The sequence below is a fragment of the Sipha flava genome, unplaced genomic scaffold (genome assembly GCF_003268045.1).
Source record: "Sipha flava isolate LNK unplaced genomic scaffold, YSA_version1 123_pilon_pilon, whole genome shotgun sequence".
Classification (NCBI taxonomy): domain Eukaryota; kingdom Metazoa; phylum Arthropoda; class Insecta; order Hemiptera; family Aphididae; genus Sipha; species Sipha flava.
This window is the reverse complement of record NW_020271749.1, coordinates 726,202-748,034: the sequence shown is the minus strand read 5'-3', so window position 1 is coordinate 748,034 and position 21,833 is coordinate 726,202. Positions and strand designations below refer to the sequence as shown.

The window sequence follows — 21,833 nt, the reverse complement described above, 5'->3', positions numbered from 1 at the left end:
TAAACTACAGTTCTCAAAAACAGCAAAAAAATAAATAAATATTAAAAGTTACAAAGTTATCGTAATATTGTGTAAGAGCCATTTAGAATAAATATATTTTCGGTCATCTGCATGCATAAGAAAGAACTAATATTATTCTTACCACAACTTTTGTAATTACTTAGGAATCAAGTTCACGTAAAAAAAACAAGTACGTAAAAATTCTCAAAAATCAGTAACTTCTGTTTAATACTTTGAACTTCGAGTAATATAGCTGTTATTCTTAATATATATTATATAACGAAAAATATGATGAATGATTTATTTTATGATAGCTATCTAAAACCAAGGAAAAAAATACGAGGTTTTTTTCATACATTCTGAAAGTGTGAAAACAAATAACCGTTTTGTATGCAATATTATTTGAAAATTAAATTGATCCAGCTTGCGCATTAGTTTAATTCGATTTTGTATACTTATGGAAATTGAATATCAAATAAAAATAATGCATTTATTCTTCAGTTGTAGTCTTGTGTAATCTGTTTATATGAACATGACTGCATTACTTTTGGAAGAGAAGTGATGAATGCTATGGGATTGATAAAACCTGTTTGGAATCAGTCAGTAAGTGTAAAAAAATCAAATTATTTTAGCGTTAGATAAAACTATCTTATATACGCACGGTTTATTATATAATTATTTAAAAGAAAAGTACGAGGAACGTGAACAGTGAATAATTCAAAAACCATATAATTATGGTTCGAGTATGTTAAAAACTTGTATTTCAGATTATTGAATTACTCCGAACGAATGTTTCCCCAATTCACCGCTATTGAAAATGAACTTTGTTTATATTAATTTATCTTTCGCAGGTGATGCAAACAGGCACTAGCTGAAAATTAATTGAAATATCATGTAGAATCATATACACAATCGATCGTTACGTACACTGTACACAAGTATTTCTCGTTACTTCTTTTGACTCTTCTGTATTTGAGAAACTTTGTTTTGCATAAGCCCAATATATCAAAAATGACATGATTTCGTGTTGTGCACAGGTGTCAAAATACAATTTCAATCACGAATATTCACAAGTTTTTAAACTGAAAATCGGATTACAAATAATATTTTTATAGAAAAACAACGGAATAGTTCATAAAAGAAAATTTTCGGCGAACTATGAAAATTTTTTTTTCGTTCATTGAGATATTGATTGGTTGTATACATAATGGCATTGGATCATTTTTATAGATCATAACAATAATCGTTGTTAAAATATATTTAAAACACAAAATCAGATGTTAGATATTTTTAAATTGTCATTGGGTGCTTGAATTTTAAAAACAAAACTATGACGATCGTTTACCTTCACTATGATGATTATTTCGTCAGACTAATTAAGAAACGACAACTTGCAAAGCATTCGAAATAAAAGCTGAAACAATCGGAAAACCGTCGAGATTTCAAATGTACATATATAAATTAATATTTTACAATTCCAAGAATAATAAACATGTTTTTTGTTGTGTGCATTTTGAGTTTAAATACTGGTAAAGACGTCAATTGGAGTTGGTAATCACAATAGTTTGAGGAGGCGAAATTAAGTATAAATACAAAAAATTACTATAAACAAACAGTAATTACAATGTATTTCAATTTATTCGTCACTTTGAAAATAAACAAATAAAAGTGTTACACATTTGTATTAGAATTGTTTTAGAAATAATATCAGCGGTGTGCGCAAGTACAAGTATTAAAGTATCTTCTATGTGATATTAGTTATTCTTACTTTGTTTTCAAGGTTGATGACCACTTAACTTAAATACGGTCTTTGTACATGAGTAAATTATTTCATATATATGCAAAATTTGTTCTACAAATGTATTTATCGTATAAATGCAATCAACGATATTTGTAATTCTTGTCGGAATGAATTCGGAGTATAATTTATTCACCTAAAACGATGTAAATAAGTACGCATAGAATTGATTTGAAACAATCATACAAATGTAGATATTACAATGCAGAACATACCGTGTTAATTTAAATTCTATGATGCAGGGAATTGTAGGAATACGTACCTACTCCAGATGAAGTCGTAAAATAATTATTGTTTAATCTTAAGATATCCGTTTAATCGATCAAGGCCCGTCAACGAGTAAACCGTGATCAAAATACGTACGAAAACGACGATAAACATATCTTAGGGTATAGAAACTAAATAAAATTAGAAATCCAAGAATTTTATCAAAATAATAAAATAATGTGCGAGCATCTATGCTAGTGTTTGCGAACGCATTTTTCCGTCATATTGTTGGTACCAGAAGTATACACGAGTATAAAATGCTACTCGTAGTATATTTATCGAACCGCATGGTTAGTGATTTCTGACAGTCGGAGGTGCATTGGACTTTGAGAAATACACGCGTGTACGAACAATGAAAGAACAAACGCCTCGAAGAAATCTACCAACCACGAAAGAAAAATAAACCTACTAGGATTGTAGTGAAGCATACACAATGCCGCGGTATAGTCGGCGTAGAATAATATATAAAACGCACACACCTACAAACATTAGTCTCTGTGTTCATCTAAGTGGGCACTTAATATGTTCATAAACCAACTGATTAATTGATCGCAAGGTACGTATATTTTTCTCGGTCAGTTATCGAACATAATTGATTTTACAAAATTCGAAGTTCTTTAAACTAGGAAAAATGTGTGCAAAAAAATAAATTGACTGTCGAATCAATAGTTATAAGGAACTTAAATGAGTGACAATGAATAATAAGGTGAATTTCGGGTGACATTGTCTGCTGTAATAACTTAGGAGTTATATTTTAAAAATACATTTATATAACATAAAATAGGTCAAATATTAATTATGGACATTTTACTTCATTTGAATTTTTGTTTAAGTGCTTACGATATGTTAATTAATTGGAAAGTCAGTCATCGCCACTCACAATGTATAGCGAATCTTCGAATGGATTTTTTTTTTTTTAATGATATATTTGAGAAATTGCTTATTTTTAAAATGAACAAAAAATGTTAAAAAAATTATTTTTTTTTTCAAATGCCAAGATACCAGACATGTACTAAAGTTGAGTAATTACGATATTTAAAAAAAAAAATTGAATCCATTTTCTGGGAATAACAGTATAGTAGGTATTAAGAAAAAAAACAATTTTAAAATTTTATATTTTTCACACTTTTAATGCATAAACAAACTAATTTTTCGTTGATATTTAATTTATAATTGTTTAAAATTATAATTTTGTATACAATTTAATTTTATAATACAGGATAAGTACCAGGACCTAATTTTATAAGGAGGATATTTCTAACGAAATAAAAGGGTAATTTGGAATACCTCACGTGGGTTATAATAACTTCACAATATTCTTGAAATATATAAGAATATACAATATTATTATAGTATTCTCACAAAATATAAAAATGCATTAGTATAAAATCTAGACTGTCTTTTTTTATTCTAAGTGAATGTATCGGTTTTACCATATGTTTTTTTTTTGTGTGGATATGTGTGCATGATTTCAAACAGAAAGAGTTTTTCGATCAACATATACGATATTTTGCATAAGAAATAAGTATTCAATGCTTTGAAATTATTTTACGAATTTCTCAATAGCTTTCTTTATAATTGCAAAAAACTGACGAAAAGTTATACAAACATGACATAATTTATAGAATTTTGATTTTAGAAAAAATATAATTTTTGTTTCTATAGTAACTCAAAAATTAATGTTTGTTGAGTTATGAAATTTTTATTAAATTCTTAATAAAAAAATCTTCTTCTATAGACTATATAATTTTCAAAATATTTTTTTTTTTGAATATGATGATAATTGAAATGTTCATATTTTTTTAAGATTTTTTGATAAAACAATTTTAGTTTAACAGAAAGTCTTGAATATTAAATGTAAAATTTTTTATAGAAACATATAAATAAAAATAATTAAATATATAAGAAAAAAATGTACTAATATAAAAAAAAAAAAAAAAAATAGCGAACGTTTGAATATTTTATATAATCAGATGAAAATCACTATAATCAATAAACCTTTCAATTTTTATACTTGAAAGTAAAAAATTGTATACAAAATATTTCACAATATTTTTTTTTGTTAAAAAAAAAACTGAAAAACTACAAAAATTATTTATAAGCAAGATTAAATAAAAAAAAAAAAAAATAAGGAGATAGATATTTCAATAATTTCCATAAAATGTTATTAATAATTAAACTTTTCATGTTTGAATTATTTTAATGCAGTTAGAGTTCATAAGTACTTGAAATTTAAATTGTCCGAAATTGTAGAAGCTTATTTTTCTTACCAAATATAGAAAATTAAAAGGTCAACCAAACTTGCTAAGAAATTTGGTTCTTCTTCTGTATCAAAATTTTCTTCATCGATAAAATGTTCGAAAAAAATTAAAATATTTTTTATTAAACTTTTTTTTAGTCTATGTAAAGTATTAATTATTAATCAAATACTCTAATAAAAAAGCTCTTCTCAAATATTTTTATTAGATCATGAGTTATGGTGACTAACTTATCAATGAATGAATATACAGTATATCTCTTATTTTTGTACCATATATACCATCATGTTTGCTCGGTTTTCCATGCATTAGCTATACTATGAAACTAATTTATAATAATATATATTAATTTACAAATATTTTAGTCTCTTACATGGTGAGAATGCTATAATTGATAGCAGCTATTTGTATGTTCTCAAGAGATATAGGTGTTAAAATGAATGAATGTGTTTCTGTTACCTTTAGAATTAATGTAAATAATATATTTTTGAGTTAATTTAGTTTAATTTTCAATCACTACGGAGAAAATTTTAGTATACAGTCGCAAATATTTTTCGTATTTTAATCGACGAGAAGCAAAATTGCTAATAAAACATTTATAATATAATTATAATTATAATTAATAATAATATTAATTAATATAATATAATATAATTAATAATTACCTATTGTATAATTATTAAAAAAAAATAAAAAATTATAAATAAGTTTGATCATGAATATACGAATAAAAATCAACTAACTGAAATAATAAAACTATAATGTTTAAACAAAAACCAAAAATATAAGTTATAAGATGATGTTAGAATTGAATATTACATTAATTATCTAATAAAAATATATAAAGTATTTTATTACCTCACAAAAAAAAAAAATACTTAAAATTATAATGAAAATGAATATATTAACTATCGATATCTCAATTTATTCGGAAAAAAAGAATAAAAATAAATTCTGCTTTCTTGGTTATTTCTTTCGATCGTTTGACACCACGAGAGGATCGCAACAGCAACGTAAGCTAGTTTTTCAGAGCAGTTATCATGACTGAAATTAACGATAGTGTCATTATCATCCTGTGTTTTTTAACATTAAATATAATATAAAATCTATAAATATGATAAACAATTTAAACTCTGACGTTATTAGCTCTTTTAATATTTACAATGAATTAGAATATTCGTTATTTTTCAATTTACCTTATGTCTTTGCAGTGTCATCAGATAAGGGGAAGGGGGAAATTAACCTCTTAGATATAAAGGGGACAAAATTATAATTTGGAAAATAATGAAAAATAGTTCCTGTGCCACTATATTGATATTTTCTCAAAAAAATACATTACAATAAATTCTATGCATTTTGAGTCCTCAATTTTTTTAAGCTGAGGCCCCTAGACAGTGCTGATCACCCTCAGTCCCACTTATAGTTGCGGCACAGTTTTTATGCTGTAATAGTTATAATTCTTTTTGAACACAATTTTTTTATTGTAATATAAGACCAGAACATTAAGTTCAGTGTCGTATATAGAAAAAACCAGTTATATAATATAATATAATATTATTATATATACTATATTATAATATAATATAATAATGTAATAATATAGAAATATTATTTACTTATTTTATATTATATATTAGTGATAACAAACATAGGATAATAATGAAACTATCAATAATTTTAACTACGATAACTGCTCCAAAAAACTAGCTCACATTGCTGTTGTGATCCTCTTGTTTGACATCATCGTAATGCAATATATTGATAATTATTATTAAAACTAGTATTAATTTCATGTACAAATGGTTTAATACCTTAAATATATTCACATTATTGAAAATAGTAAACACGTTTTAGTTAGATAAATCACATTATATATATTTTTTAATATCTATATTAAATTAAGTATAAAATTTATTCATAAACATTAATAAGTATTTTATTTCAGATCAGGAAAAAACACCGTTGTTTTATTTTATTTTATTTTTATACTTCATACGGATTTATTAGAAGATATATTAGTATACATTAGCTTGGATAAAAAGTAATGAATCATTAATCCGTTTTTTTAAAAAGCAGTAATCACTAATAATAACATAAATTTTGACGACGTAAGTGCTCTAAAAATGTCATATGGTGATTCAAAGCTATAATATTTGTAATTAATGGTTTCAGAAGTATCAGTTTTGAATTTTCTATTAGTTTTACAAGGAATCATTACCTGTTCGATACAATATGAGAATGACAAGATACCGAAGAAAAATTTAACCCTTTGAAAAAAGGTTGCTTCAAAAGTTTCAAAAATGATATATTTGATTATACTTAGATATTATAATGTTCTTAATTTAATTTTATAGTTACTCTAGTGTGTGTAAAAAAATTAAGAAATCAACTAAGATTTATAGTTAAAATATGTGATTGAAATTAAGATGAAATATATACATTTAATAATTATATTAATATCAAACTGTTAATATATGTTTTTTCGGATTAAGTTAAAAAAATACTAGCTTGCAAAAGTCAATTGATATCTTTGCCAGGATCAGATTTTATTGGAAAAGTAACTTCATAAATTTGTAAAGTACATATTAATATCTAGCAGATAAAATATTTACAATTGTCAAACATATTTACAAAGACCTTTTTGTTTTTTTAAATACTTATAATAAGACTCTAAGACCTTTAAAAACAATAATAATAATAATATTAATTTCTTACTGTTTATAACGGTCTTTGAAGGTTATGATTAAAAAAATTATAGATATCTCATCAATCGTGAAAAATCAAAAAAAAAAAAAATAATAACTATTAAAAATATTCGTATTTTCTACGTTTTAATGTATACATAAGGAAGTATACTTGATAAAATGTGATACATGTGTTGAATAAGAAATTATTATTAAGATATTATGGACCATGCATTAAATTAATTACACTATTTTTAAATACAGTGTATTTAGTTTTATCCTTGAAAATTAAACTGCTGCCTGAAGTTTATTTATTTTCACTATACACGATACGGATTAGAATTGATAATTTATATAATAACTTCATCGAGCCAGTCGATTTACCTAAACATTCAAAGATAACTCAGAAACAATCGTGGGTTTACCAACAGATATCTTAGATGAAACGACAGCACTGCAGTACGAGGTTAGGTTAGTTTCAAGCATTCTAAATGCAATTACGTAACAGAGTATAAAAAGAATAACAATAATTATATAATAAGCAATATTATGTACGGCCGAGTGTGTAGTTAAACCCGATCATTGTTCGTACGGAACAATCAATGGAACATCTGCAATTATAAACGATTTGTATGCAAACTATTAAACATGGTAATTGGTATTTTCGAGGTAAGAGATCTAAAAAACCCCGGACGCTGTACATTCCTTTCATTAAAAATGAAATTATTAGATACATCTACATCATAATGACACAATATGGCTAGGAAAACATACGAACGTCTGTATGGATTTTAAAACATTAATTCGGTACTCGACACGAATACGTGGATCAAATAAATATTATACAATTTTAGTGATAAATATTTTAATAAATGGTTTATTATTATTATTATTATTATTATAAATTACATTAACATTTTAAATTAAATATAGATACGTTCTACTTACGAGAAGTTATCAAAAATAGTTGGTCCCACTTTTAGAACAAAAAAAATTGTAGCCCCTTGTTCCATGAAGTTATCGAGAAAATACATTTTAAATTTTTATGACAAAATGTCCATTACCTTCTGTTTTTCAACTATCTATCCGGTAGAAAAGGAACTCATTATTTTTATACCACTTCATAATTTATTCCAATACTCTACGGATTTATCAATATATTCACGTGAGGGTCTGTTTCGAATGTTGAGTTTGCTTTCTACCAACCACTATACATTTATAATTTTTCGATTGCATTATCCCCAATCACTCGTTACAAAGGTCTAATACGTTCAGTGAATCTAAATACAAATTCGATCTCTTAAATTTCGATACTTTAAAATTGTTTCAATTTTGAGGAATAATAATGTAAAATCGTTTTAAATTAAAGAAACTACTAGAAAATTGAGTAAATCGACAGCAATTAAAATAAATTGTATGACTCCTCGTGCTTAAACATAGATAAAAATGATCAAATGGATTCCTTTTAAATTTAACAAAAATTAACTTAAAAACAACAAAGTAAACTGTACTACATTGATTTTTGTTTAAAAGAAATTTAAAAATGTGATTATAATGTCGGAATTTGGAATCAAAGTTGAAGTCGAAAAAAAATTAAAATAACACTTTTTGCCATCCATAAGGGTAAATCGAGTTATATGTTTGTATGCATAATAGGATAAAAATCTAAAGTTTTTGACGTTTCTTTGTAAATTATAAATACAAACAAAAGGCATACAATAAAAATCCTGGAAAGTGTGATAAATTAATGACAAAATATTTGTTCAGTATAAATCAGAGTAAAAACTAGTCCTTAGTCAAAAGCTCGGAATAACAATAAACGTTTCAATTAATAAAGAAATTGAAAATAGTAATTTTATGTCAGCAAAAACGTAACTGTATTGATTTATTTTCACACTTTTATCACATTATAACATTTCAAGACTTAAAAATCAGAAATAATATTTTCTTTCATTACATAATATAATGACCTAAATTAAGGATCCTAACATGACATAACATATGTCACGTATAATTATAGAGTATTAAAGTATTATAAAAAAGAAAAATGTTTAAACAAATTCCTTGCAGGAAAACTGATTTTTATAGTTGTACTCCTTTATTTTTGATCACACAAATCCAATCCTAATCCTTTCCTATGTCACAAATCATTATATAATGACAATATAATCTAGCACTAATTTTTCAATTTAAATAATACTTATTTATATTTTTAAGTTTGTTTAATTAATTTGTACACTATATTTTCATGAACGTCATTCCCATGAGTGTTGTCTATTTGTGGCTTAATTACGCAACAAAGTAACTCAAACTATGAAATAAAAAAACGGATAAAAGTAAAGTAAGTGATCGCTTATAATATATAGTTCAGATATATTGAAAAATTTGATGTGAACAAAAATGGTTAGTGTTTATACAGTATAAGTTACTTTTGATTCCTCATTGTCTTATATGAATCGGTTAAAACATGTTTATGACAGAAGTAAAGTACGAGTCGCAGAGTGGCTGCGATTTTGTCCCGTAGATTGATTGTGTACCTACATCTAAATTCGTGATGCCAAGTCGCCATGGAGAAGACAAACAATTATTTTCTCTTGAGTTATTCTGTATGGTGTTACGCTGAAGATTAATGATTTTGTATTAACGTACATAGTTTATATTTGATGTATTGAAGAAAGTTGTGAATTTGTCATGATTCAAATTTCTAAATGCGAAATGTACAAATAGTGTCTCACAAGTTAGATTTTTCATTACTATGAATTTCACAAGGAACCCATGAGAATGAAATTAAATAAGTGTTTACCGTTCGTCATATTTTGTGAATAGTAACCCTAATGAAGTTTTTCTCATTATAATTGTGTCAATTAGGTAATGCACATAAATTGCCAGAATGTATATATTATAACTATAGATTGTTTTTTCACGTCAGAAGTGATTCAAGTTTATTTTAACAGTAATACAAAGTTTGCAGTATAAATACTGTTACAGTTAGGAAGTTTAAAAGCAAATCGGATAACTTTAGATATTATTGCGTTATTTCGGATACTTTGATGTTTTTGGAGGCATCTACGCAAATATCAGCGTAAGATGTATGGGTTTGCTTTGAAAGAATGAAAGTATAATATTTAAGCTATTATGCTGATATTTTTTTTTTTTTTTTTTATAACTTAGATTATTAAATACAATTAATTAGTTTAGTATATGTATGCTATGTTGAGGGAGTTTAAAAATTGATTACGAAGAATATTATACATTTCTTTTTTAAAACTGATATTATAGTTTGTGAAATTTCCAAGTTTTGAACAAGCTTGTTCATCTTATAAGAAAAAAAATGTATGCATTACACGTACTATTTTAATGTTTATTGGAAGATATTCGAAATTTTTCAAAGATTTTTTTCTGATTATTCATTCAGTCTAAGAATACTAATCAATTCTCTAATATAACATCAAAGTCATATTTCCGATCTAATAAGATTTTGCATAGGACTTTTGGCTTGATTTCCGTTTGAAAATTTTTGTATGACGAAAATAAACACATCGGAGAAATCATTGCACGTATACTGTATAACTTCATTCAAAATATGAAACCAAGTTGTAATTTAAGTTTAAGAATATTAAGTAATGAAATAATAGCAAATGCATACCTTAGATAATCTTTTTATTATAAAATATTTATTTATCTAAGTTTTATATTATTATAATTTTGTACTTAGTATTTCATATAATACTCCAAATACTACAATATTTATGTGCACTTTTGTTTGACTTATTATTTATTAGTTTTTTTGATTTTTAGTAAATAACAAGTATAAATCATATTTAATTGCAATAAATTGAAAGAACACGAATATTATATTAAGATATAAAATTAATATATTCTATAAAATAAAAACGCTTGGTGTTCCTAAAATGGAACTTTTTACATAGCTTACAAATTTATAAATATTCTATAGTGAAATAGTCTTAAAATAAAAGATGTTAGAGAAAAAAAATATGATTAAATCCAAGAAAAGTTAAACGAATCAAACATGATATTTCAACAAAAACTGTTGACAAAATATTATTATGAAAAAAGTAGGAGTAAATATTTAATAATGTTTTACACATAATCAATAGTATTATTAGATCGATATAAAATGTATTATAATAATTTAAACTCGGAAACTAAAACGATAAATAAATGAAAATGAAACAGAATATTCATAGGACTAAGAAAATATAGTTATTTTCTAAAACTACAATTAGTGCAAACATAATGTAAGTTTATAAAATAAAAGATTTTTAAAATCGATCAAATATATTTTCATAAGTTCACAATATAGGTAATGCGTTTAAGAAACGATATTTCAAAACACACACAAGATTAGGGAATTGTTTTTTTACCATAAGCATATTTTTTTCTCAGCAACATTGAAAAAAATATAAAACAATTTTTATTTTACTGGGAAATACCGTGGTGTGAAGATTTATTATGTAGTGAAATAATATCTGAAGTAATATATAATACTAGAAAACACTTTTTCTAATTGGTCGACCGAATACAAGTGATATAGTGTTCAACTTGCTTTCATAAAATTTTACATTTTAAACAAATATACAAATTTCAAAACTGTTATAACTCAAAAACAACTAAATAAATAGTTTATGTTTGGAACAAAAAAACTCTACTAATTTATATTGGAAACCAATAGAGTTATTTAATGTTTACTATGCATTTATGCACCAAAAAATGGTTTATTTAGCAACACGCATAAAATGTAAAACTATAGAAAATTCAAATTGTATATCTACTCATGTAAAATATTCAGGGGATATAAACAAAATAATAAAACAGAAAAATAAATTGATTAAATAGTTGAACTTTAAAATTTTACTTTATAGGTACTCATAATAAAATAAAAATAAAATTTTTATGGCATTAATAAATTAAGCCAAAAGTATGTTCTTTTTTGACGCAAAAAACAAAGAACTTTTTAATCAAATAAAGGTAAATATGTTATTAAGGAAAACCACTAGTACAATGTGTAAAAATTGTTATTCGATTTAATTTTGGAAGGTATATTTTATTTTTGTTCTCAGATCTTGTGAACTTTTTTATAATGAAATTCACTTCAGCCAACAACCAATATATTTGAGACACTATAATTTGATATTTACATAATATCATATTACGTAGTTCATAAAGTATCTTGAAAGTATACAATCAATGATACATCAGGAAAATAATAAAATATCCACTCAAAAACACGAATTTCTATAACTTGCATTCGAAAATATTACTACATTTTTAATATGATAATAGTCAAAATATGTGACTATGTCGATTTAAAGTTCATAATTAAATTCAGTCGTAATCAAATGTCATACATTAAAAGTACTTACTAGTTTACACATTTAAAATAACTTCTAATTTGTTAAATTACTTTTTTTAAAAAAAAAATAGAACTATTTTTGTAATTTTAATGTTAAACAAGTATTTAACCCCTTACTTAACTTTATAAAAGTTTAAAGTTTTTAAGGAAATGGAGAATTGACACGGTATTTTTATTCTATGAAGTACAAAATATTCACTACGTTACCGCCTTGGCTATAGTAATAGTAGTTAGAAGAACTTAAAATATAAAAATGACTTCACAATTCCTTAATTTTTATAATTATTTTATACATTTAAAACATTTACACAGAATAAAACAAAAAAGTATTATAAATAAAATAATAATATTAATATCATTAATTTAAGTATTTATTATGATATAAATAAGCGTGAAAGCATAGAAAAATATTGTACAAAGCTGTACAAGTTCAATATTTTTATTTGAACATCCCGTAGATTTTTTATAAATAAATAACGGAAGAAGCAAAAAAGATAATCAAAATTTATATTTCTCAAACCTTATTAATGATAAAACTTGAACTATTTTTCAAACTTAGATATAACTCAAAAGATAATGAGTTTGAAGTAAAAACTATGTCCAAAGAAATTTCAATCTAACAACATTAATCTTAGCATTAACCAATACGACTTATCGTATTAGGCCGTATTTTACACATTGACATATTCAACCCACACTATATCATTAGTTGTAATATTAACATTTGGCGGAAAATAAAAAGTTAACGAATCTTTTCAAAATAGTTGATTATCATGTATCGGATCGTGTTATTTATTGTAAAAAACACCCTTTATTTTACGATAATCGGCTACTTCACGAAAAACACACGCGTTCACATTATTTTTAATTTTTTTTCGAATAATTCATACAGTTTGTGGAAGTCCCATAACAAATGGTGTATGGTATAAAAATTAAATTAAATCGAAAATCCATATTTCAATACTGTACAAATCTAATCTGGTCTATATCAAATCGATGAATGCATTGGGTTTATTTGCAGTGATATATATATAGTTTCTTAATACGTTTCTAGAGGATAAGTACCCTGAATATGTTATGCAGAGACCCTAATCGTTAAAAAAAGAATTCTGTTTGTACTATACCAATAGTACAATTCTTAAAACTCTGTAGTTTTTTAGAAAAATACAAACTCGTAAAAATAATATGATATTTTTTTTTCTCGAAATTTATTAGGATATAAATGTTTAAATTTATTAAATTTGAATTTACCATAGTATCTTTAGATCAATTATAATTTCAAATCATCCTTTTTAACTGCTTCTGGATAAGTTAATGACATTTTAATTTTAATTGATATTAATATTTACTAAAAAATAAAAGCTAAGAATATTAATGAAAAATTACTTTTAGATTATGATTGAAATAATGATTGTTATGAGTTTACCACAATGTAAATAGTTTTTACTGAATCTGTAGCCAATTAATGTCGATAGTAGGCGAGGATTGTTCGCACATTTACTGACGAATAAAATACTTATTTATTTGAGAATTTCGAGTGATTTTTTTAATTTTCATAAGTTTAAAATACGATTCGAGGAAAAGTTATGATTAGATAAAAATATAGTATGTGTTCGATCGATTGTGTGATGGTTCTCTGTATAGGCGATTTCCGTATACCGGTGGTAATTTACATCACAAACATTGACGCTCACCGATTTTTGTTAGCTCAGTATATTGTTTGTTTATTCTAAGTATATGCTTTACGTTATAACGGAATTCAGCTATTTAAGGCAATTGTTATGATACCTACGAATATGTTTGCTTTGAGTTACAGGTATAGCCATCGTACATCAACTCGTTCGTATAAAAATAAATTATATCTAAACATTTATCGAATTTAAACGTTATACGGAAGAATAGGTATATAATATTAACTTAAATACAAAGAAACAAAAGTGGTCTACTTGTGTTTTAGAATAATAATGTTTTAAGTTCAATCATGCTTTGATCTAACTATAAATCACCACTCTCAAGCCCGTTCAGAAATATTTTGTGGCCCGGGGCAGAATCGAGTTAGTGACCCTTTATATATGTATATAAATACATTTTATGTTAAGATATTAAATCTACATAATTTCCACAAAAACGTGCTAGTAGTTCTTAAAGTTATTACACTGTCATTTAAGTTGGATTTCCATAAATAATGAAAAATTATACAAGTCACCCGATATTGTATTGTACGAGTATTATAAACATCGTAATACATATATTTAATATCTTTTGAAAAAGTACAGTTTATTAATAATCTTGTAAATTTTAATGAGATATGTAATAGGTATAAGATAATAATGATTAGGAACTTATAAAATTACTTTTACTGTTTTTCTTCAGCAAAATCATCAATTATAGTTTCATAATCGATAGATCTTGCAATTTGGTTTTCAATTGATATAATTAACAAACTATTTAATTAGTCTTACTTTTCCTGTGGTTAAATGCAAATTATTTTTTATTTTTTTCTAAACGTTCTCTCTCCCAAGGCTACCGAAAGTAGTATTATTATTATTATTAATATATTCCGTCAGCCACTATAGTGTTTTGTTGAGACATCAGAAAATTTAAATATTCTTATTAAAAAATATTGAAAGCACTTGATTTCTTATTGGACGAACTTTAATATAAAAATTAAATTATATTTTAGATTAATACTTTTTAGATCAAATCGTATTGATGTGACAAGTTAATTTAAATTAATTCTTATTTTATTGGATGGAATATAAAAATAAATTAAAATTAAAGTGTAAAATTTTAAAAACACTGTAGCCATCTATATATTGAAATATAATTTAAAATGCAAACATTTAAACTCAAATTAATTTATTCATCTTTTTAAAAAAAAAACATTTATATCTATTGTTGGTTTTTGTATAAAAGTATTTTATACATTTAAAGTTTTGTATAAGTTATACGAATAATATCACTTGTCGTTTCTCTTACTATATATTTTTAATAATATTGTATTAAATATAAGTTCCAAATGGTTATTAAACTAGATTGTATAAATAAAAAGAATGTATCTTAAGATTTAAAGAAATACTGCGAAATAACATAAGAATTATCGGTGAGAATAAATTAAATTAACAGTAGTTACCTACTGAGAATGAGCTTCTTTATTTCAATTCAAAATATAATTCTATAGAATTTTTTAATATGGAATTGCAAAGACATAATTTTTAAAGATATTTAAATTTTTTTTTTTGTATTCGTGCATTTATCAGAATTTATTCTATGCGATAAATGTTATTGCAATTAATTTTACATACATTAGAATATGGTAACTAATAGTTTTATAAATCAAATTAAATAAATTATTTTTATACCTTAGAATTTATAATACATTGAAAACCAAACTGTTTTGGTTGTTTTAGAAATATCGTCCATCCGTTCTTTCTCGTCCAATAGAAATTTGCGCTTGACGCGTAACTTCACTAGTGTTTACAAAAATGAACCATATTTATACTTAAAAGTTATATACATATATACATATTTATATACATGAACTACACTTTAAATTTTATAATATTCAATTAAAAAATAAAAACCTCATTTATTGCTCACAGAAACTATAATAGTGAATATAGTGAATATCTGTCCGTGATGTTGATAAGTGGTTTTTATGATTGCTGTATTTATAAAATAAAATGATTTCATGTTTAAATTACAACGCAGTGCTTGCACAAAAAATATATATATCACATATAATATTGCGACCGTAACACAATATTATCGTACAACAGATCTTTCATAGAATATCAAATCTATTCATTCATTTTTATTTTTAATTTATATATATTATCATTTATATAAACTTCTGTACTTAAATCTTAAATACAGAATCTCAAATTTAAAATTTAAAATCTTTGGGTTAATTATTTTGCCTCTGAAATTATTATCTTTAATTTCTATGATTTAAGTAAGTAAATTAATACTTCCGGGAATGATTCAATGAAAAAGTCAATATCATAATAATAAAAAATTAAAAATAATCACCAGTTAAACAGTATCTTTAAACATTAAATATTTAAAAATAAATAATTTTTAGAGCAAAAAATAAAAATAAAAAATATAAACATAATATTTTATCAAAAAAAAAATAAATATATTCAATTATAATTATTAAATTTGTATAGTATATCGTTTGTTGCTAATATAATATTTTGCATGTGATTATTTTTCTTGTGATGATATCATATTGGGTTATTTATCAATCAGAAATTTGAATTAAATTAATTGTATAAAAATAATATTAAATTGTTAATTATCTATTAAATGCAAACAAAGCGTTTGTTGATAGCAATTATAGGTCATAATTTTCATAATAATACCTTAAATATTAAGACTATACAAGACGAGTATAATTATTATTATTATTATCATCATCTCAAAAAAATCTTGCTCTCTAGAGTTTACTTTAGTAACTGTGGTTAGCAAAACAAGGTTAAGATTTTGTTGAAAAAGGATGTTTTTTTATCTAACTCATTTTGCTACTTTCGTAATTTTTTGAGCTTTCAAACTATAGGATTTACTTCTAAAAAGTGTTTCCTTAGAGAAAAAAAAACAATTCTTCTTAAAGCCAATAGCTCCCTCGAGCTCTACTCAGAATCTACAGTCTTACCTCATTGTGAAAAGGTTAATGGAATATAAAGGGAAGTAATATCTTAATTAAAGCCAGATTTAATTGATATTGCAACATCAAATCTGATAAAATGTACAGTCCATATGTACTTGAAATGTGTTATACCTATTTAATTTTATAATGTGATTTTTTGCAATTTTCTACGTTTTTGAAATTTTATAAAATTGTATGTGTTTAAATGAACAAAATATTTAACTCAACTAAATTTATTGTATAAAAACGCTATTATGACCAAATTTTTGTTGCGACTAAATAATCTGTAGTATTACCATAAAGCCATTCGATATATTTTTTGCTAATTAAATTAATTAAAATAGCAAATGTTGTATAGTTAATAATAATTATGATTAAAAAAAAATCCTACTGGACTTATATTTTTATTTATTTTATCCTAGTATATCTACGTATGTAAAACGAAAAAAACAAATTTGTACACGACTTAATGAGTTCTTAATGTTATATCAATATCAATGATTTGTTTTTTTTTTTGATAACTGTTTATGATAAAATTTTTATCGTCTACTGTCAAATTTCTTAACCAATGATAACTGATTCACCACGATATGAACATTCTGCACAAAACAATTGACTATTATTGACTGTTACCAACTGATTTTAACTATTTACTATTTATCTCTCGTGACGTTAACTGTAATAAAATAATCAATATAAAACTTCTGTTCCAGTGTTAATTGCTAAAAAAGATTGATTTATTGTTATACAGTCACCAGATTTATTTTTTTAAACTTCCAAAAGAAGATGAACCATGGTGAAAAATTGAAAAAACGATCTCGCTTACAGTAGAACAGTTGAAAATACCGTACGTGCATATCGCAGCAAAATATGTCATATTATTGATCCCCCAGCGGGTTGTAATCGAAAAAAAAAGAAGAAAACAACAACAACAACAACAACGAACGTCAAAAGATTTTTAAGTGGTGATGTCTAGAAGCTTTCTACTGGCGAGTGAAATTGTTTCGGGAACTGTAAACATTTACGCGTCAATAGAACTCGGGTCGAAAACGTTGGTTTTTTCTTATTTTCCCGTTTTAAAAGCACGCCGACCGCACGACGACACGGTCATCGTTTTGCCGGCCGTCTCGGTGAAACTCGACGAGAACGGTACCGCGGTAAGGTGCTTACTAACCTGGTACGCGGGCTTGTTGTAACCGTCCGGCCGGGTCTTCGGGTCCATGTCGAGGAATATGCACGCCGTGTGCTCGGTGCTGGAGAACGTGTACGTAACCTCGCCGTGCCTGGCGAGCACGGGCAGCGCGAGCAGCACGATCAGCACCCACGTGACGATGATGGCGGACGACGCGTTGCGCTCGGTGCGCACGTAGATGGACGCGATCGGGTGTACGACGGCCAGGAACCGGTCGAGCGACATGAGCACCAGCGTGTAGACGCTCGCGTACGCGGTGACCACGATCAGGTACTGGACCATCTTGCACCAGACGTCGCCGAACGGCCAGTACGGCAGCATGTAGTCGACCGCGGTGAACGGCACGCAGAACACGATGAACAGCAGGTCGGCCAGCGCCAAGTTGATGATCAACAGGTTGGTGGTGCTGCGCATCTGCTGGTTGGCCATCACCACGATCACCACCAGCAGGTTGCCCAGCAGCCCGACCACCACGATGATGCCGAACAGTATGGGCACGGCCAGCGACACGATCCGCTCCACCTGCACGCACGCACACATGTTAAACACATGTCACATGTCACACACGTTAAATGATCTCGATTCATCGATTTTTTTTTTTTTTTTTAATCCTACCGTCTGTCGTACCGGGCGTCGTGACAGAACCAGGGCCGTTGAGAGGAACGGGACCGTTTGATGTATAGTAATCGATAATAAGGCCTGGATTAAACTGAGCAATTTTACACGCTGCGTGTGGGCGATTAAAGTCGCGCGCGTGTGAACATATAGCGACTTGTCCGATTGCATTAAGCGATTAAATCATAAATAATATGAATAATATTCAATTATATTATATAAGTATATAACGCAATACATGCATTTAAATGAGTTTGATTGGTTAAGGTTTGGAAAAATACGTTTGCAAGAATTTCGTTATTCTCAGTGAGTATTGTGTTTATCATATATTATTATTATGGTCGAAGGGCCCCCAAACTAATTTGCCCCTGGCCCTGAAAAATCTTGGAACAGCCCTGGACAGAACGAGTTGTTTGCGCAAACACCACATGCACGCACACATTATGCGCGCACCATACGCTTACGTACGCGTTCGGTGTTCTTTTGATTTCGATCCATAGACACAGAAATGGAGATCGTGTGAACTCGCGGTACAACGTCGGTGTTTATGCCCAGTTTTTTTATTCGAAATAATCGATACTGACGACGATATTATTATCGCCAGTGCTGTAATGACATTATTATGACGAGTATTATAAAAAAAAAAGTTGGAAAAAAAACAGTCTCCGGTTTTTTAAGTCGGTGATATTTTTAAAAATCGCGTGACGGATTCGTTGAACGATTTGAGAACGAAGCTGTTCGTTTTTCAAAATTCTGTCGAATGAACAATAGCGAATTTAAAATTCTGCTCAGTTCAATTTGACCTAAAATCGCTAAAGGTTAGAAAAATCAGAAAAGCTATATCGACGAACGAAAGACTCCACGTTTTCATTATTTAAATATCACCATCGAGCATAAACAGCGCAAACGCGCAAAACCCCGTCCAACAGCCGTCATAAACAAATCTAATGTACCGCTATTATCGCAATCAGTGGTGTCACGAACCATGATTTTCAGAAGCTGTTGCTTCTGGAATTTAGATTAGATGGGTAGTGGAATGTAACTTGGTAACTTATTGGTAAATGATTAGGTATATTGGAAAATAGCAGTCAAATTTGTATGAAACTTAAAATTTAAGGTGTAGAGTGAACGCTAATACTGAATCGATTGGTGGAGGGAGGGATAATTAATAAATTGTTCACTTCTAAATGTTTATAGTTCTCTACATCACTGATCGCAATCATGAAATATGCGTGTACTGTTTGCAAACACGTCCACAGTATCTTTGTTTTTCGGGTATTCAACATATTTTCGTGCTTTTTATTTCATGTTTGCGTGCTACGAAGATGCACCCTTAGACCCCATCTACGTCCTACGATCTGAGCGCAATACAACACACTATAGGGGCAATAGACTATCAAAGGTGACATAAAATTAAAAAAAAGTTATGTTAATCTTTGTTACCAACATTTTTGTACGTTTTCTATAGATTCATCTATACGATTCGATAGATTCAGAATCTAAATTCCACTCATCTGAAACAGAGAGCACTTCGTTTGTCATCAGATATTATTATCAACTTTTACGTTTGTTATTTTAAATGTTCACGTAGTTTTTGAACTTGTACTTGTTATCTATATATTTCTTTTCTATTCTTATCCATTGTAGAAGAAATACAATATTTTTTTAACATATTCGCAATTTTTTCATAACTGTTTTTTATATATAAATAATGCGTAATGGTTTTTATATCAATAAACAAACAGTAAAATATAAAAGTTTGAAATTTCGTTTTTTTAGTGCTTAATATACTTATAAATTAACACAAAAAAAAAAATAATAATAAGTTCGAGAAGATGATTAAAATAATATCGGAGAAAATAAAAAACTGATACAAAACGAATTTATAGAAAAAATAGGTTTGATCGCAGATAAACCAAAATATATATTTGAACATTTCAATAATGGAGATACAGAAATCTCTGAATATATAACCCTAATAAATATAGAACTTAATAAAAAAAAATGCATATAATATTGAGTGTTATATCTATTGGACATCCACGTTAAAAAGTTTAGAGAATTTTCATATAATACTGTCAGATATTTAGTAGAGAACTATTATTGAAATCATATATCTCCTACATTACATAATTGCATAAATATTTTATTCGTGGGACAGAAATAATAGAATTTTCATTATTGTCGATTAAAAACTTAACAGAAAAAGCACATTAAGATAGAAAGAAAGGTTTTTCTTTAAAAAAAAAAAAAAAAAACAATAAAAATAATTCCAGAAAATGTAGAAAAAACTAACACGTATATATTTAACTTTTTTTATTGAGTTTTGATCCAGTCATCTCAAGCTTACTTATAGTTAAATACACATTTAAAATACTAAGAATTGTAAAAATATAAAAAAAAAATTATTCAAATCTTAGAATAATTGTACACAGAAGTATTATTAAAAGAAATCAATTCATAAATGATTTAATGCTGCTTTTGGTAGTCTATTGTCCCAATTCGCGAAGGCGTGCTTCGATATCGATAAGTCTTTAACGATACGCAAGCGTTTAAAAATATCTGTTTGACTTGTCATTCAGCCGAAGCCGTTCAGGCCTCGCGTGTTTCACGCGTAAACACACGTAATTTCAACCGCTAAGGATAATAATATACTAGTTTTTTTCCGTGCAATTCTTAGTGTATTTGTGTGTTCGTGACACAGAGATGTGATTATAATTTCTATATGTTTCCTAGTTTTTTCACGGTGTTCTTAAAATTATTTGAAAAAACTATATAAAATTTGGTTCGTTTTCATGATGCATCGTATAACATCGGTGGCACGAACAAAATTTTACAAAATTGTTATGTTATTATATTATTTATTTTAAGTGTTTGTTAAAAATATTTATTACAATTACACTATTGCTTTAAATTCATAAATAAACCTGATCATTGAAGTCAAGAAAATATTTTTAAGTACCATCGTTTATTATTTAAATCAAGTAACTTTTA

The 21,833-nt window shown here is 26.5% G+C and overlaps 1 protein-coding gene across 3 annotated transcripts in view; it reads right to left on the bottom strand.

The window, feature by feature from the left end:
* The window catches only part of LOC112694103 (allatostatin-A receptor-like), a 221,605-nt gene that overhangs the window by 181,340 nt on the left and 18,432 nt on the right, over positions 1-21,833 (bottom strand). For all 3 annotated transcript variants that reach the window (XR_003149537.1, XR_003149536.1, XM_025569477.1), the window contains exon 2: positions 18,207-18,746. Coding sequence is in view for 1 of the 3 variants with exons in the window: in XM_025569477.1 (XP_025425262.1) it covers positions 18,207-18,746 (540 nt within the window). In the remaining 2 variants the exon portion in view is untranslated. The remainder of the gene's footprint in view (positions 1-18,206; positions 18,747-21,833) is intronic.